Source organism: Hemitrygon akajei, chromosome 14 (assembly GCF_048418815.1).
Source record: "Hemitrygon akajei chromosome 14, sHemAka1.3, whole genome shotgun sequence".
Taxonomy (NCBI): domain Eukaryota; kingdom Metazoa; phylum Chordata; class Chondrichthyes; order Myliobatiformes; family Dasyatidae; genus Hemitrygon; species Hemitrygon akajei.
Genome location: NC_133137.1, coordinates 78,481,054 through 78,499,922, shown reverse-complemented (window position 1 = coordinate 78,499,922; position 18,869 = coordinate 78,481,054). Strand labels below are relative to the sequence as shown.

At 36.5% G+C, this 18,869-nt stretch overlaps 1 protein-coding gene across 2 annotated transcripts in view; it reads left to right on the top strand.

Moving 5' to 3' along the window:
* Window positions 1–16,033, top strand: part of tubgcp6 (tubulin gamma complex component 6) — a 60,211-nt gene extending 44,178 nt beyond the window's left edge. For both annotated transcript variants that reach the window (XM_073066402.1, XM_073066401.1), the window contains 9 exons: window positions 69–154; window positions 2,711–2,951; window positions 6,157–6,325; window positions 7,009–7,150; window positions 7,520–7,714; window positions 9,651–9,783; window positions 12,902–13,115; window positions 13,800–13,999; window positions 15,765–16,033. In XM_073066402.1, the coding sequence (XP_072922503.1) occupies window positions 69–154; window positions 2,711–2,951; window positions 6,157–6,325; window positions 7,009–7,150; window positions 7,520–7,714; window positions 9,651–9,783; window positions 12,902–13,115; window positions 13,800–13,999; window positions 15,765–15,856 (1,472 nt within the window). In that variant the 3' untranslated portion in view covers window positions 15,857–16,033. The remainder of the gene's footprint in view (window positions 1–68; window positions 155–2,710; window positions 2,952–6,156; window positions 6,326–7,008; window positions 7,151–7,519; window positions 7,715–9,650; window positions 9,784–12,901; window positions 13,116–13,799; window positions 14,000–15,764) is intronic.
* The last annotated feature ends 2,836 nt before the right edge of the window (window positions 16,034–18,869 follow it).

Genomic DNA, 18,869 nt, shown 5'->3' with positions numbered 1-18,869 from the left:
TTTTAAATTTTCTTCTGATAAATTAATGAGATCATACTGCATAGTTACCAGTTAATTATCTTTAATAGGTACCTGTGAAAAAGAAATTACCAGCAAATGTACAGAAGAAGCAACGTCCACACCCCCTCTTCAAACTACATGCTTTCAAGATGAGGTATTTAATTTTAGATTCAGATTTCATTCATTGTTTTGTAATCTATGCAGCCTGGCATTTGTAACCCAAATGTACTTTTTTGAAGTCCCTATGTGATGTAATGATGATCCTAATAAACCAGCTGAAGTGGGGAGTGAACATGATGAGATTGGACAGCAGACGTAGAAGTAAGGAATTTTCACAGGTTTTGCTATGTGAATGAATTCAAGGCATAAGCAAAATTTTAAAGATTTGGATTGTCCATAAGACATGGTCTTAAATTTGTGGGATTTGCATTGATAGGGCAGGAAAAAATAGGATTTACAGAGCTTGATCACGGTGGTGAGGCCTGATGGATCGTTGGCCAAGTTAATAGCTCTGTCAGATCTGGTGATTTCCAATTCTGAGTCTTAGGAGTCCAGGAATGAGTTGAAAACTTTTTGCTTTATGATTGCTTATTGAAAGTTTAACACAAAGAAATAGGCACAGAGCAAGTGGCAACAGCTTTACTGATAGGAGATGAGCATGAACTAAAGAAACAAGAGCTAAGAACTAAGATGGTGATTTTGCAAAAACCGATTATGTATCTATCTATCTATCTAGATAGATAGATAGATAGATAGATACTTTATTCATCCCCATGGGGAAATTCAACTTTTTTTTCCAATGTCCCATACACTTGTTGTAGCAAAACTAATTACATACAATACTTAACTCAGTAAAAAAATCTATGTAACTGGTACATTGCTTTGACACATATTGTGAAAAAATACAAGTTGTACGTTATTGAAACTACAAATTGAGTCTTGCTAAAGACTCGTTAATTCAACAAATACCTTGTTAAAAACATAAAGAACAGCTTCTGCTACCTGGCACAGAAATAGAGCCCTGCAAGACAGATATTTCATTCATAGATCATTGTTAGGGCAACACCATGAATTTGCTCACTAACTGTATTGTAAGACAATCCATTATCCCCAGTACAGCAGTGGATGACGAAGACTAACAATACCTTCTTAAACCAAAAAGGTGCTGCATGCACAAATTGTTCTTTAGGTAGTATTAATACTGTTGGTACCATGGTGTGATTATAATTTGTGTGCTCAAATCATTACACATTTGTAAAAAACCAAATTCTTTAGATACCTTCAAATTAGACACTTCATTAACCCTTTATTATCTAATTTTCCTGAGATGCCCGAGAAAAATGTTGTGGGTCTGTTTCTTTGTATTAATCGATTGGGTAAAGTCTTAATATCTTTTATTCGTGATAAATTAGTGACCTTGAGGCGTGCCTCCTTTGATAAAATTAGAACTGCTTTTGGGATCATGATTTAAATATTTCTTTAACTGATGCAGTTTGGGATTCAATTCTTAAGTCAGTTAATTCAACCTCTTTATGTGCTCGCCACTGTCTTTTACAGTTTAAGGTTGTACATAGGGCTCACATGTCCAAAACTAAATTGTCGTGGTTTTATCCTGCCATTAGTCCTGTTTGTGACAAGTGTAAAGGTGGTGAGGCTTCTCTTATCCATATGTACTGGGCTTGTCCTAGTCTGGAGAAATTTTGGAGAGAAGTTTTTTAAATCTTTATCCCATATTCTTAATTGCCACTTAGAACCTAACCCTCTGATTTCCCTTTTCGGTACCTTGAGTGAGGCAGACATGTATTTGAGTCCGACTAAACGTCGAACATTATCTTTTGCCTCACTTTTGGCTAGACGCTTAGTTCTCCTTAGCTGGAGAGATGTTGCCCCACCCACTCGTGCTTGATGGCTTAATGATATTATGTCCTGTTTAGACCTTGAAAAATTCATTACTCACTTCTCAATTTGGACATAAAATTTCAAAAGGTGTGGGGACCTTTTCTTGAATACTTTCATAACTCCTCTTTAGATTAAGTTTATTCTTTTTAATCCCTTACTTTCAGCTTTTTGTTTCTCTGTAAGTTTTATGGTTTCTTTTTGATGGAAATTACATTATAGTTTTGGTAGTAGGCATTATTATTTTTTAAATTTATATTTACAATTTTGTGGGGTTGTATGCTCAGGTTAATTTATTTTTACATATTGTAATGGTTAGCCTGGAGTTTCATAGTGGGAGGGAGGGGAGGATACTAACTTTATATGATTTTATTCTGGGTGCTGTTTCCTTATTGTTATGAATTATATAATTGATATGTTTATTTTGCACTGTATTAATCTTCACTTTGTTGTTGGGTTTTTTTGTTTGTAGTTGGTTTGTAGAAATGCATAAAAAAATTAATTTAAAAAATCAAAATGTAAAGATTGCTGACCAACTAGAACACACACACCAAAATAGTGAGATAGTGTTCATGGGTTCAGTGTCCATTCGGTATTCAGGAATCAGATGGCAGAGGGAAAGAAGCTGTTCCTGAATCAGTGAGTGTGTGTTTTCAGGCTTCTGTATCTACTTCCTGATGGTAGCAAAGAGAACAAGGCATGTCCTGGTGATGAGGGTCCTTATTATTAAATATCATTACAAAAATATTCATGTTTTTGAGCATCTTACAAAATAGTGACTCTGGTAAATAATGTGAGTTTATCTATCCCATAGAAGGTCAATCCTCTTGAGTTACAAAAGGATTGTTTTCAAGAAAGAAACGCACACGCTGGTCATTCAGATTCTACTCCCAAAGATCTAATGTATACATCAGCTGAACTTTTGAATGAGACTGTGGGGCCTGTGCGGGAAGAAAGTGCTGAAGTATCTACGTGGGAAAAGGAACAGGCCTACCTCAAAAGTCTGGCAGATCAGTACTGTGTAGAACACTACCAGGATAACTATGAATTGATGTGTAAGCATATGGCATCTATGGAATTTTTTGGGATGGTAACAATTTAATATTTGCCATTGGAAGCATTATCTTCTATCTGGTTACATTATTTTACAGTATTGTAATTCTAACCAATAAGCAATGTTGAAAGTTTTGCTATTATGTATGCATTCATGTGATCAAGTGATGTGAATGTTAAATTGTAGTGGATCAACAAAATACCATCATTTTTCTTTCATTTTGATTTAACAGTAATATTGTTAATAATGTTACTGCATTCTTCAAATCTTTTATTTATGTGAAATTATTTCTCTCATGTTAAGCTGAATGTACTAATTATTAATTACACAAATAGTGTCTAATCAAGACTTCAAGTGACATTTATGGAGTTGAATGCACTTAAGAACTTGATGCAGCTGGAGAAGTCCAGCAAGAAATCAGAAGATAGGTTAGTAACTCAGTTACCAGTGACAATGCTTAAAGAGATTCTTCTGTAAGAAATAAAATTAATGCATAGATAGGCAAGATTGAAAAATAGCAGATGGAATTTAATGCAGACAAGTGTAAGGTGTTGCACTTCTGTAGGACCAACCAGGGTAAGTGTTTCACAGGGAAAGGTAGGGCACTGAGGGGTGTGATAGATCAAAGGTATCTGGGAATTCAGGTCCATAATTCATTGAAAATGGGGGTATCGAAAGGGCCGTAAAGAAAGCTTTTGGCGCATTGGCCTTCATAAATCAAAGTATTGACTACAGGACATAGGATGTTATGTTGAAGTTGTATAAGACATTGGTGAGGTCTAATTTGGTGTACTCTGTGCAGTTTTGGTCACCGCCCTACAGGAAATATGTAAATAAGGTTTAAAGAGTACAGAGAAAACTTACAAAAATGAGGCCAGGACTGGGGGAACTGCATTATATGGAAAGATTGAATAGGTTAGGACTTTATTCCTTGCAACGTAGAAGGTTGAGGGGAGATTTGATAGAGGTATACAAAATTATGAGGGATATACAAACCCCATTTCCAGAAAAGTTGGGATATTTTCCAAAATGCAATAAAAACAAAAATCTGTCATATGTTAATTCACGTTAACCTTTATTTAACTGACAAAAGTACAAAGAAAAGATTTTCAGTAGTTTTACTGACCAACTTAATTGTATTTTGTAAATATACACAAATTTAGAATTTGATGGCTGCAACACACTCAACAAAAGTTGGGACAGAGGCATGTTTACCATTGTGTTACATCACCTTTTCTTTTAATAACACTTTAATCATTTTGGAACTGAGAATACTAATTGTAGTAGATTTGCAATTGGAGATTTTGTCCATTCTTGCTTGATATAAGACTTCAGCTGCTCAACAGTCCGTGGTCTCCGTTGTCTGATTCTCCTCTTCATGATGCGCCATACATTTTCAATAGGAGATAGATCTGGACTGGCAGCAGGCCAGTTAAGCACACGCACTCTGTGTCTACAAAGCCACGCTGTTGTAGCCCGTGCAGAATGTGGTCTGGCATTGTCCTGCTGAAATAAGCATGGACGTCCGGGGAAGAGACGTCACCTTGATGGCAACATATGTCTCTCTAAAATCCTAATATACGTCTCAGAGTCAATGGTACCTTCACATACATGCAACTCGCCCGTGCTGTGGGCACTGATGCACCCCCATACCATCACAGATGCTGGCTTTTGCACCTTTCGCTGATAACAATCAGGATGGTCGTTTTCATCTTTGGCATGGAGAACTCGATGCCCGTTTTTTCCGAAAACCAGCTGAAATGTGGACTCATCTGACCATAGCACACGGTTCCACAGTCTTTCGGTCCATCTGAGATGAGCTCGGGCCCAGAGAACTCGCCGGCGTTTCTGCATAGAGTTGATGTATGGCTTCCTCCTTGTGTAATACAGTTTCCAGTTGCATTTCTGGATGCAGCGACGGACTGTGTTAAGTGACAATGGTTTTCTGAAGTACTCCCGAGCCCAGGTGGCTATCATTGTCACAGTAGCATGACGGTTTCTTAGGCAGTGCCGCCTGAGGGCTCGAAGATCACGCGCATTCAACAGTGGTTTCCGACCTTGCCCTTTACGCACTGAAATGTCTCTGAATTCTCTGAATCTTTTCACAATATTATGTACTGTAGATGTTGAAAGACCTAAATTCTCTGCAATCTTGCATTGGGAAATGTTCCTTTTGAACTAACTAACAATTCTCTCACGAATTTTGGCACAAAAGGGTGAGCCACGACCCATCCTTGCTTGCAAAGACTGAGCCTTTGATGAACGCTACTTTTATACCCAGTCATGATACCTCACCTGCTACCAATTAGCCTGTTTAATGTGGAGTCTTCCAAACCGGTGTTACTTGAATATTCTGTGCACTTTTCAATCTATTTTAACTCTGTCCCAACTTTTGTTGAGTGTGTTGCAGTCATCAAATTCTAAATTTGTGTACATTTACAAAATACAATTAAGTTGGTCAGTAAAACTATTGAAAATCTTTTCTTTGTACTTTTGTCAGTTAAATAAGGGTTCACGTGAATTAACATATCACAGATTTTTGTTTTTATTGAATTTTGGAAAATATCCCAACTTTTCTGGAAATGGGGTTTGTAGATAGGGCAAATGCAAGCAGGCTTTTTTTCCACTGAGGTTGGGTGGGACTACAACCAAAGGTCATGGGTTAAGGGTGAAAGGTGAAAAGTATAAGGGAAACATGAGGGAAAACATCTTCACTCAGAGGGTTGCAAAAGTATGGGATGGGTTGCCATTACAAGTGTGTTTGTTTTCAACGTCTAAGAGAAGTATGGATAGGTATATGGATAGTAGGGATTTGGAGGGTTATGGTCCCAGTGCAGGTCGATGGGACCAGGCAGCTTAAATGGCTCAGCATGGACTAGATAGGCTGAAGGGTCTGTGTAGTACTTTTCTATGACTCTATGACATAGGCATGTCTTATGTTATTAACTTGAATTATGTTTCTAAACGTATTCCTTTTTTCTGAAGTTTTTATGGTGTCTCAGGTTTTGGAAGTAATTTATTTCCATCTCATTTTGCCTTTGAGAACAGCTTCAGACTTGTAGTAGGAACTCAATAAATTTATATTTAAAACTTTTACATCACTCTAGTAAGACATGAGACACATTAAAATCCTTGCATCATTAGTTGGTGAATTAGTCCTTCATTTTGGATACTGTTAACATTCAGCATTTTATTTATTGTTCCAGCTGAACCACCCATCTCACATCTGCTTCAGAATATAGTAACTGAGCCCTGTTTAGTGCCCTTGGATCCTTCTGTTCGAAGAGCAACAGATGCAACAGCAGTGCAAGCAAGCAGTCTCGTCTCTCTTCCCGTACTGATGAAGCATTCTATAACAGCACCTCTTATAGCTCAGTAAGAATTCTTTAATATTGCTGTCTTAATTGTTGTTTTGTGCAGATAAAGACTTAGCTCAAGAAGCTATTTTTTCTTGTCGGTCTAAACTCTTCTATTTCAATCTGGCCAATTTCTTTACACAGATTAGGGGAGAAACAGAGCAATTAAATTTCAGATAAAAAGATAATTCTATAATGCACCTGAACTAGAATTACTCAGCTTTCCACTTCCGTCACTGAAAGGTTTCCACAACCTATGGATTCTCTTCCAAGGACTCTTCATCTCATGTTCTCGATATTTATTGCTTAATTATTTTTTTTCTTTGTAGTTGCACAGTTTGTTTTTTTTCCTCACTAATTGTTTGTCCGTCCTTGTGGGTATGGTCTTTCATTGATTCTATTATGATTCTTGGATTTACTGAGTATGCCCACAAGAAAATGAATTTTGGAGTTGTAAATGGTGACATAAATACTTTGACAACAAATTTACTTTGAACTCTGAATTTGTTTGATAAAATATGAAATTTTTAAAGCAAAGCAGATTTACTAGTCATTTATGTTGCATTCTGGTTTTAAGAAAAAATTCTATATCAAAATGATAACTGAATACTAAAGGGTTAATATGTTGAGAAATCCATATTTAGTTTACTTTTAAATATGGGATTTTACATTCAAATAACCCCCCTCTCTCTCCCCTTTCAGTGCTTCCCTGGTAAATAAAGCCATAATTGATTATTTATTTGTGGAGCTGAACATTGAACAGAACTTTGAGGCATTAAGACATTTCCTTTTGATGGAAGACGGAGAGTTTGCACAGTCACTTAGTGATTTGCTCTTTGAAAAGGTAAATTTGATTTGCCAGGCTAGATAGGAAAAAGATGAAAATCTTTACACTTCCATCAGAAATGCACTGCTGCACCTGCAAAAAAGCTTAATACAAAACACATCAATTTTAAGATGTTATTGCAAATGTTGATCTTTGTTTATTTGAAACTCAATTATTTTTGATCTATGAAATGATTACGGAATTGTAAGGGAATTAAAGCTCTACCAGATTTCAAGTGGCAAATATTTTATTTTAGCATGATGTACTTACTGATTGTTGGACTAAAATCACATTTTATGTAATAAATGCATGTAACTTCATTCTTGTGAACCAAAAAAACCAAACTGTAAAGTGTATTGAAATGGTTCTTACTTACTTTTTTAACAGCTTGGATCTGGACAGACACCAGGGGAACTTTTGAATCCTTTAGTCCTCAATTCAATCTTGAATAAAGCTTTGCAATATAGTCTTCATGGAGACTCTGCGATGGCTTCTAATTTGACTTTTGCTCTCAAATATCTACCAGAAATGTTCAAGCCCAATGCACCAGATGCCTTGAATTGCTTGGAACTAAGATACAAGGTTGGAACCCTTCCTTGCAAATAAATATGCTTTGTAATTTTCATTATATTCTTTTCTGAAAGTCACTTAAATAATTTAATGCATTTACATTTAGACAATTTAACTGTTTCAATAAACTGGGTAGGATGCTGATAGATACAAAGTGAACTGATAGCAAAGAAATTCACTTTGGGGTAAACTGTTGGAGAACAAACAAATAACGTGGAACAGTGCAACGTTCATCAAAATGGAGTTAGGCTTCTTGTTAGTAGTTTGCAAATTGTAGTTCAATATCAATGTAACTGAGCTTAAGTTACCATTCAATGTACTTTAGTAAACTATTTAAGAACTTTTTAACAGCTATTTATTAATGCTTTTTGAGAGGGTGATTTTAGATGCATATCATATTATACTGAGTTAAGTATTGTATGTAATTAGTTTTGCTACAATAAGTGTATGGGACTTTGGAAAAAATGTTGAATTTCCCCATGGGGATGAATAAAGTATCTATCTATCTATCTATCTATCTAACTGGTGATCAAAACTGAGTGTAAATGTTAAATGAGGTAATCATAGGGGATGCTCACCAGGAAAGGTACTATGACAGTATTGCTTGGAAATACCCTAGATCATTGCTGTATTGAGAATAAGGGTATATAATGAACTTACTTGCAGTGGAATAGAATTTTAATATGAAATAGTTAAATTTTAGGACACCTTTTAAGAGTTCACAGTACTGTGTTGCTGTAAGTATTATTATTTTCAAAACAATATGGAAAATAGGACTGCAAGGTTCTTGGTTTAGAAATATGAGTTTATTACACTAAAAAAAAGTTTAAGAATTTAGTTTGCTCTTGCAACTACTGTACCTGGATTTCCAAAGAGGTTGACTCAGACACAGGTCATCACCTCTAACAAGATTAGTTCTTCACTTTTTAACAATGACAAATGTTTCTGGTACACAGATTGGAAATCATTTTGTAAGTTTGGAGCTTTATTAGGAAATTGAACAGGAGTATATCAATCCAAACATATTGCAAATTTATATGGAGCATTTCTAAGTAAAACTATTAAATCAAACCGTATAGATGATTTAACTAATAGAAGAAAGAACATTTTGGTTATGTTGATGAGAAGATGGGGAACTGAGAGAGAGATTTTATATAAGTTAAGTGATGATATTTTTGTTCCTAACACTTATGGGTGGCAGGGTGAAGATGCATCTCTACCAAAGGAGGTATAAGGTGCTCTTTCTCTCCTTTAGCCTGTAGGTCACTGTTGGGCAAGGTGTAGCACAAGTTTAGTTCTCCCCCACCTCCCCCTGATCAGGGTCTCGTGAAGCCATGGAAGCAGGTGCTGGATGGTCATATGAGCAGCTGGTGCATATCACAAGTCCTGTTTATGAGACCAGTGACGCCAGGCAGACAATCTCTGAGAAGTATTGATAATGGCTGAGGTCACCTGTCTTGTAAAAACACTGCCCAGAAGAGGACAATGGCAACCACTTTTGTAGAAAAATTTGCCAAGAGCAATCATGGTCATGGATAGAGACCATGATCGCCTATGTCATATGACACGGCACATAACAATAATGATGCTGAGTGATGTCAGGTAGATGGAGTTGAGTGTACGGACAGATCAGCCATTATCTTATTGAATGGCGGGGCAGGCTAGATGGGCCGGATGGCCTACTCCTGCTCCTATTTCTTAAGTTCTTGTATTGATGACCAAATATAATTATCCCATGATTCTCTCTAGATGTATGTTAACTGATTTGTTATCTCAGTGGAGCTTAAGTGGTTCCTGAATGTAATCAAAAGATCACACTGTAACAATAAATTTCTAAAGTTAAAAAAAATTCAAACTGCATCCAACTTATGAAATTTAAACCACAATGATTGCACATTTACACAATTTTACATGCAGCTTCCAACCTGTTACTGTGATTTTTCTGTAGGTGAATTGGCCTCTCAACATTGTGATCACAGAAAGCTGCATGAACAAGTACAACAAGATCTTTTCCTTTTTACTGCAGTTGAAGCATATGGTCTGGACATTAAAAGATGTTTGGTTTCATTTAAAACGTACAGGTGAGATATATATTGGTCCTGCCTTTGTGAACGTGGGTGAAAGAGTATTGAAATGCCTCAGTGTGTAAAACTGTATTTTGAACAAATTACAGGTAACATTTATTTAGCCATAATGGAAAACGCAAGGTTAGATTTTATGCAGAAGACTGAATACATATGTAGGAATGTGTCTGTTTGCAGATTCATGTGATTATCTGGGTTTTGGTGGATAATATTTGACTCATTTCCATGGTTTGCACACGGTAAAAGTTGTTGAAATGATTATTTTGTATCCTGAGTATCTGCATTTAAGGAGCTGTTTTTTTCAGGCAGAATCTGGATTTTGCAAAAGAAAGTAGCAGGAAAAGAAAAATTTAAGATTACTGAAAGAAGCCAAAGAGGGCTAAGAGTTTCAGATTGAGGGGCTTACAGCACAGAACAAGTCCTTTGGTTCATTGTGTCCATGCAGACCAGCAAGCATCCACGTACCCAAAACTCTTTTACTCTTTATATTAATCTTATTACTAACAACTAGCACCTCCTCTCTGAATCTTCTGCCACTAATTTAAGCTAGGGGCCAATTAACTTGCTACCACAATGACTTTAGCATGGAAAGTGGAGCACCCTGAGGAAACCTATGCATTCAGGCTACATCCAAACTAGGCCGGATAATTTTGAAAATGCCAGTTTCGCATAAAAATGATAGGCGTCCACACTAAGCATTTTTGAAAATACTTCTATCCACATTAAAACGGATATTTCGGCGAATCCCCTCCTACTGCGCATGTGCAGGACACATCTACCGAAAACAAGCGACATGTTTGGTTTCGAGTCTCCTCGTGAAAGACTTGGTGCGCGTTTGTTCAGATACAGGCTAGAAAAACTAAACGACGGACAGCTGTTGGCTCTCGCGCAGGAGGACATAAAACTAAAAAAAACAAATACTGGAGTGTATGGAGGCAACTGACAGGGAGTTCACGGATAGTATGACCCGGCTGACGATGAACATTGAAAAACTGACTAACTGTTGCATTAATAAAGCACGTTGTTAAATGTATAAAACATGTCTGCATCAGTGTTATTTTGTATTTCCATACGATGTTACATTAGGCTGTTACACATCTATTGTCAGAGAAGTACTTGCATAAATAGGTAAACCACCTTCATACGAGCAAGGACAGAAAACGGGGCAAAGTGAGTATACTTATTTATTCAGTAAGTTATGGGTCAAAGTATTTGGTGAGTACATTTCTAACTCTTCTGGTTTCAGTTTTGTTGCTGTCTGTTTTGAAATTGTTAGGTTGTGTTCAAGAAAACAATGAAATGGTGCACTGCCGTCACCATCTGTTCTGGCACGTCATGATAGCATTTTTAGATTTCTCCGGTTACCACATTCACACTGCTCTGGCCAAATTTACATACTCTGGAGGGCATTTTAGAAAAGCTCTGTTTTCGGGGGAGGAAAACGCCATTTTAGTGTGGATGGAGGGTCAAAACGAAGAGAAAAAGCTTCGGTTACTGATTTATCCAGTCTAGTGTGGACGTAGCCTCAGACAGGTTTCTTTCTGTAATAGGATGGCTGTTTCCTTTCTGATTGATGCCGGAAGACTTAATACTTCCATAGTTCTTTTTGTTGAGAAGAGATATTATCCACTCAGACTTCATTCTCAGAAAGGAAAAGGGAAACTTGATTATAAATACAATGGATTTTGGTTAATCAGGGCAGCCACTTATTTGGGACAACTTTTAAAGAACAAAAACTAATCGAGAAAATAGCCAAGATTCCTTTTGTTTATTTGGAACACTGCTGCTTAATTGGGGCAGGAGGTTGCTAAACCTTTTCTAATTAGCGTCAGATGTGTAGTTTTGCATGGCTGTTAGACACTACACTTGCCCTTAGAATGAACAGGTTTTAAAATAGCGTCAGTGGTGTGTGTTTGTGTTCAAAAAGCAGTGGTTTTGGAAAGAAGTAAGCAGTAAGAAAATTCAGAACTGTTTTGCTTACTGTGGTTTCAAGCATTCAGACTTGAAGATGCCAGAAACAGCTGTGAGTGAAAATGAAACAATTTCACCACTTCAACAAGTTAGGAACTATGAACAAATTGAAGGTATCAACAGTCACCTTGATTGTTACAATGAAAATGAAGATTTGGAAGATGCAATCGTCAAAAATTGTATAAAGGCAGTCCATTATTTACACCAAATGTCTGCACTGATTTTGTTCATTTATAGTCGATCAAAAGAACTTGGCAGAATAATTCCTTCGTTGATAACTATAGGAAACTAATACAGTTTTATAGAACTGCAGTATTATTGATAGTGTTCTAATTTGTTCTGTGTTTCATTTAAATGCATAAAGTCGTTACTCAGTTTGCTTTTTTCATACCTTTTTAACTATTTCCATGAAACTTAGCTAATTGGGGCAGCTGCTTAACTGGGCTAAAATATACAGGTCCCAATGTGTCCCAATTAACCGGAATCCACTATATTTACAAATATAGTGAGTATGAATTTAGCACTGTTGGCTGGCTACAATGTCCATTGATTTGGCGACAATGGTTTAAATTTCAGAGGTTTAAGAAATAAATTTAGACATTGTTTTGGTTTGCTGTGTTTAATAATTCAAACATTATTCACACTTCCTGTTTAAAGATAGAGTATGGATTTTAATTATTGGTGATCTGTTACAATTAACAAAAAATCCATTTGAGTTCTTATTGTCAAAATTCTTGTATTCCTATTGTCTTATTCTAGTAACTGAATCCCAGTAAAGAAACCAGTAGTATGGACAACCAATATTGTTATCTCTAGTCTTATGTACAAAGCATGACTTTAATTTTAGAGAATATAGTTTCAACAAAGTGCTCCTTTTTAAATTTAAAGTGGGAATACAAATTTGTATATATGCCCGTCAAGATCTGTTCAGATTATGTACCAAATCCTGTAACTATATCTAGAAATTGGAATAGATGACTGATTATTTTGTGATGTTTATTGTTAAAAGTTATTGCCAATATTAATTAGGTTAATCTATTTTCATTTGTGGTATTGCATGCCACAAATGCAGGTCACACATCTGTTTTTGTGTCATTATCCTCTCAATTTTGCAAATTGAATAATTTTAAATGTTTTATTTTAGCTTTAGTTAACCGTTCTTCAAGTTCAGTCCAGTTGCATCAGCTTCAACTCTATCGACATGAAATGCAGCATTTTGTCAAAGTCATTCAAGGTTATATTGCCAATCAAATTTTGCATGTTACGTGGTGTGAATTCGGACACAAACTGTCTTCGGTTGGAAATCTGGATGAACTCCACAGAACACATGCAGAGTATCTCAACAAGGGCATTTTCAGGCAAGTATTGTTAAAATGTTTGTTAGCAGTATATTGAGAATATCGCTTAACATAACGTGTCATGAGAATAATTAGTCTATATGTTTGCATTGATAAACCAAGAAAAGTTGGTGAAAAGCTTAACTAGAAATAGTTGTGTTTTAATGACCGTCAGCTAATCAATGTCAGACATTATTAATCTTTTGTTTAATTAGAATGTTGAGTGTTGAATCCAGTGAAATAAGAAATACAATATTATTCTGGAGATGAATCTATCTAAAATTATTTGCATTTGTTCCAAAGAGTGAGTCCATTTTGAAAGTATGATTCTGAGGTAAGAGTGCAACAAAAATACATACCAGAAAATCAAATAAGCTCAAATATAATTTGAAATGTTTGTTGCTTTTAGTTCTACTTCTCATTTCTGTGAGTAAAAGGTGAGTGTTGGGGGAATCTTCAAATTGGAAGAGGAATAAAAGTGTGAATTGTTTGCATAAAGTTGTTTGGATAAAACCAGCTCTTTGTTGTTCTTAATTCCTTTCAACCAAATACATCAGATTTCGACTTTAAGTGACCAAAATTGGGTTGTTGCATTAGTAGCATCTGACTCTGGCACTGAGAATGATAAAGGTGCAGTTTGCACTGATTTTGGAATTGGTAATATATTTTATGTAAACCAAAATCCTTGTCTGCTCTGAATTACAGAGGGTTATTGACTGAGAAAGCTGCTCCAGTGATGAATATCATTCACAATATTTTCAGCCTGATTCTGAAATTCCGCAGTCAACTGATCTCACAGGCCTGGCAATATGATGCTGATAAGCAAATAGCAATACATCCTAATTTTACCATGATGCAGCAATCTTACAAGACATTCAAACATTATTCACACTTTCTCTTTAAAGGTAGAGTATGTATTTTTTAATTATTAGTGTTCTGTTAAAATTAAGAAAATATCAACATTTTCATAATTCTGTAACTGAATGTAAACATTTCAAAATAATGAGGAACAGATTGTTTGTTATGTGCCATATTGTATGATGTAAAAGCAATCATGATATTCATGACCATGATTGTTCTTGGCAAATTTTTTCCACAGAAGTGGTTTGCCATTGCCTTCTGGGCAGTGTCTTTACAAAATGGGTGACCCCAGCCATTATCAGTACTCTTCAGAGATTGTCTGTCTGGCGTCAGTGGTCGCATAACCAGATATCACAGCCAGAGATGTGGATAATTCACATTTTGTATTGGATCATTAACTACAGAAGTGAACAAATCCACACAGACCCAGAAACAATGACATTACCTTCTACAAAATATTAATAGATATTGAGCACACACACTTATTAGTTTTGACATTGTTTTTGTTTTATTGTTAAGTACAGACAATGGTTTGTTGTATTAATGAGTAAACATTAAATAGTCTGGGAATCATTCTTTTGACAATTAATAGAGCATTGTTTTTAACATATGTCCATCTCATTGAGTTAGTGTTGTTATTTATTTGTTTTTGGGGTGTGGATACTGCTGGCAGCCCCAACATTATTACCCATTTCTAATTTTTCTTGAACTCCCACAAACTACTCCAAAAGATTTAGACCCAGTGTCTTTGAAGGGACAGTGATATTTTGTGACTTGGAGGTAAATCTGTAGATTGGTATTCTATAAATGGAAGTTCAAAATGTGCCACTCAGTTTTAAAATTCTTTGAGACACAACTCCATATCTTTTTCTATTTGCCAAGTTGGACTGTCAGTATAATCTCAGTTTAGGATCAAATAAACTACCATTCATGCAACTTCCTTCTCTCCTTCCTCACCAACAATGATGTGGACTGTTTGATCCAAGTGGTAATTGTGTCTCAATATCTGATATATGTTACTGTTTATGAAAAATGGGTGGATCAGGTATACAAGTCTTTATATAGAACATAGAACAGTATAGCACGGGAACAGGCCATTTGGTCGAAAATGTTTCAACTATCAGCTAAAAAGCAAATCAAAAAAACCCAAACACTAATCCCTCCTACCTACATGTCGATATCCCTCCATCTTCCTTACAGCCATATACCCATCCAAATGCCCCTTAAAAGCCTCTAATGTATTTGCCTCTGTAACCATATGAGGCAGTGCAATCCAGGCATCCACAACTCGTGTAAAAAAACCTATCCCTCACATCCCCCTTGAACTTACCCCCTCACCTTCAATGCATGCCCAATGTCTAACACCAGATACTCACTGTCCACTCTATCTATGCCTCTCATAATCTTGTAAACCTCTATCAGATCTCCCCACCCAAGTTTGTCCAGCCTCTCGTGATAGTACATGCCCTCTAAACCAGGCAGCATCCTGGTAAAGCTCTTCTGCACCCTCTCCAAAGGTTCAATAAGCTTCCTATAATGGGGCGACTTGAACTGTATGCAATACTCCAGATATGGCCTCACTAGAGCTTTATAGAGTTGCATCATAACCTCCTGACTTTTGAACTCAATGCCTCAACTTGTATGGTAGCTGTTTTTATGCCAGCCACCCGATGTTGAAGTTGCAGTTGTGCTTATAAGATCTTAAATGTTATATCTTTTCCCACTTACAAGTGTGACATTTTATAAGGGATTTTAATGACTCTTCTTCCAATGTTTTCTGATATGTTTTTTTTACCCCCCCATCTCTAGTGGTCACAAAACTTGTCAATCGGGGATATCAGCCACACCTTGAAGACTTCCTGCTGAGAATTAACTTCAATAATTATTATCTAGATGTTTAATGTTTACATTGCTTGCAAGAATTACAACTGGTATGTTACTGAAAACGATAGAATAAATCATCAGGATTTCAGTTTTTAAAAATTATGCATCTAAGTATCTGACTTGTACATATCTGTATATCTGTGATATATAAACATGCTATATCCATACAAATAAAAGGTTTGTGAGGACATCAACCTGCATTTGTTATTTATGGGAATTAGCATGTCACCTGCTTTACCAATCTGCCATATTTATAGATAAAACAATGTTTTTAAAGCCGTATATTTAATACACATTTCTTTTAAACTTTTACTGGCGTTATTTCAATTAAAATGTTTCATAATTTTATCATTAATTAGGATTAGTTTCATACCAGTTTTAAGTTAATTGGGTCATGTAAACACTTGCTTACAAAGACATAGCTGGCTTTGGTAATCTTTATTTTTCATCCTACAAGTTTGTGAGTAACTTGTATATGGACAGATCAAAGGCTAGTTATTGTCTTTGTAAAATATTGCAAGTCAATTATAGTCTGAATTCTACATTGATTAAATCAGCTGATTTTATAAAAATAAGAGATTCTGCAGATGCTGGAAATCCTGAGCAACACATAAAATATTGGAGAAATTCAGCAGGTCAGGCAGAATCTATGGAGAGGAATTAACAGTTGACGTTTCGGGTCAAGACCCTTTATCAGGACTGGAAAGGAAGCAGAAGGGGGACAAAACCAGAATAAGGTCATGGGGAGAGGGGAAAGAGTACCAGCTGGCAGGTGATAGGTAAGGAAGAAGGTTGGTTGGATGGGAGAAGGGGGGATAAAATGAGAAGCTGAGGTGATAAATAGAAAAAGTGGCCGTTGGCTGAAGAGTTGTTGCAGTAAAGCAGCATCCACCATCAGGGACCCTCACCACCCAGATCATGCTCTCTTCTCATTGCTGCCATCAGAAAGAAGGTACAGGAGCCTCAGGCCTCACACCACCAGGTTCAGGAAGTTATTGTCGGCCAACCATCAAGCTCTTGAACCAGAGGGGATAACTTCATCATTGAACTGTTCCACAATCTATGGACTCACTTTCAAGAACTTTTCATCTCATGTTCTCAATATTTATTGCTTATAAAGACTTTGCCTCCACAGTTGCCTGTGGCAACAAATTCCACAGATTCGGCACTCTCTGGCTAAAGGATTCCTCCTCACCTCCATTCTAAAAGGATGCCTCTCTATTTTGAGGCTGTGTCTTTTGGTCTTAAGACACTCCCACCATAGGAAAGATCCTCTCTACACCTACTCTATCAAGGCCTTTCACCATTCAATAGGTTTTAATTAGGTCACCCATCATTCTAGTGAATAAAGGCCCAGAGCCATCAAACACTCTTCACATGATGGGCCGTTTAATCCTGGAATCATTGTCATGAACCTCCTTTGAATCCTCTCCAGTTTCAGCACATACTTTCTAAGATAAGGGGCTTAAAACTGCACACAATACTTAAAGTGAGGCCTTACCAGCGCTTTATAAAGTCTCAACATTACATTCTTGCTTTTGTATTCTAGTCCTCTTGAAATGAATGCTAACATCGCACTTGCCTTCCTTACAGACTCAATCTGCAAATTAAGCATTACAGAATCTTGCATAAGGACTCAAGTCCCTTTCCACCTCAAATTTTTGTATTTTCTCTCCATTTAGAAAATAGTCAACCCTTTCATTTCTTCTACCAAGTGCAACACTATATCTGCCACTTATTTGCCCATTCTCCTAATCTGTCCTTCTGTAGCCTCCCTATTTCCTCAAACCTACCCCTCCACCTATCTTTGTATCGTCTGCAAACTTAGCAACAAAGCCATCAATTCCATCATCCAAATCACTGACATATAACGTAAAAAGCATTAGTCCCAACACAGACCCCTGTAGAATACCACTAGTCACTGGCAACCAGCCAGAAAAAGCTCCCTTTATTCCCACTCTTTACCTCCTGCCAATCCAGCCACTGCTTTATCCATGCTAGAAGCTTTCTTGTAATACCATGGACTCAGCTTGTTAAGCAGCCTCATGTGTAGACCTTCCCTCCAGTAATGGTAACTTCAGACACTTCATGACCCCGACACGTGGAACCACCACCACACTGCTAGTGTCTTCCACAGTGAAGATTGATGCAAAATACTTAAGTATGTCTGCCATTTCCTTGTTCACCGTTACTACCTCTCTAGCATCATTTTCCAGTGGTCCAATATCTGCTCTTGCCTCTTTTACACTTTATGTATCTGAAGAAACTTGACCAGAGGGCAATTAACAATGGGCAATAAATATTGGCTCACTAGCTAGTGCTCACATACAGACGTGTTTATTAACAACTCTAGAAGCTGTCAAAATATGCATTCCAGCCAACAACTCATAAAGAATCAAGGTCCTAAAGGGACTTTCACTGGTCTCCAATATTTGTCTATTACAAATGTTGGAAAACCTTTTAAAACTTAATGTTTATACCCTCCTGGGTGTTTGGAGCTGTTGTATTTTGGAGATGACCAGAATCTTGGCAATTCTTTAGTGAGAGAAATTATGCCTTAGACCAAGAATCTAATTCAAAATCTCCGGGTTCTGCTTGTTTTTATGTGATATTCCTTACTTGCAGGATTATTGGGGAAGGGTGTGATGAGGGTTTGACCAGATGCTACATTTAAAAAAAAAATCTTTATGCTAGAATTTACAAACATTGCAAAACCCAAAATGTTGAATTTTAATTTTCAGATTTTTGCCTGTAGATAGTGATAATTTAGCAAAATTAACATTTACTATGATCTAGCTATGCAATCCAGAAGAATTTCAGCCACACAAAAATGTACATGACCTCAGGCAATTTTAATTGTTCTGTAATGGTTACCCACGTTACCTTTTCCTTATAATACATTTTGATAAGTGTTTGATCACTTGAATTTGGCCATGGTGATACATGATGTGTAGCCTTGTACGATCTGGTTATGATAACTTTGCTTTACTAGAATGAGATGAAGATTTACAGCACACCTTAGCTTTTGTG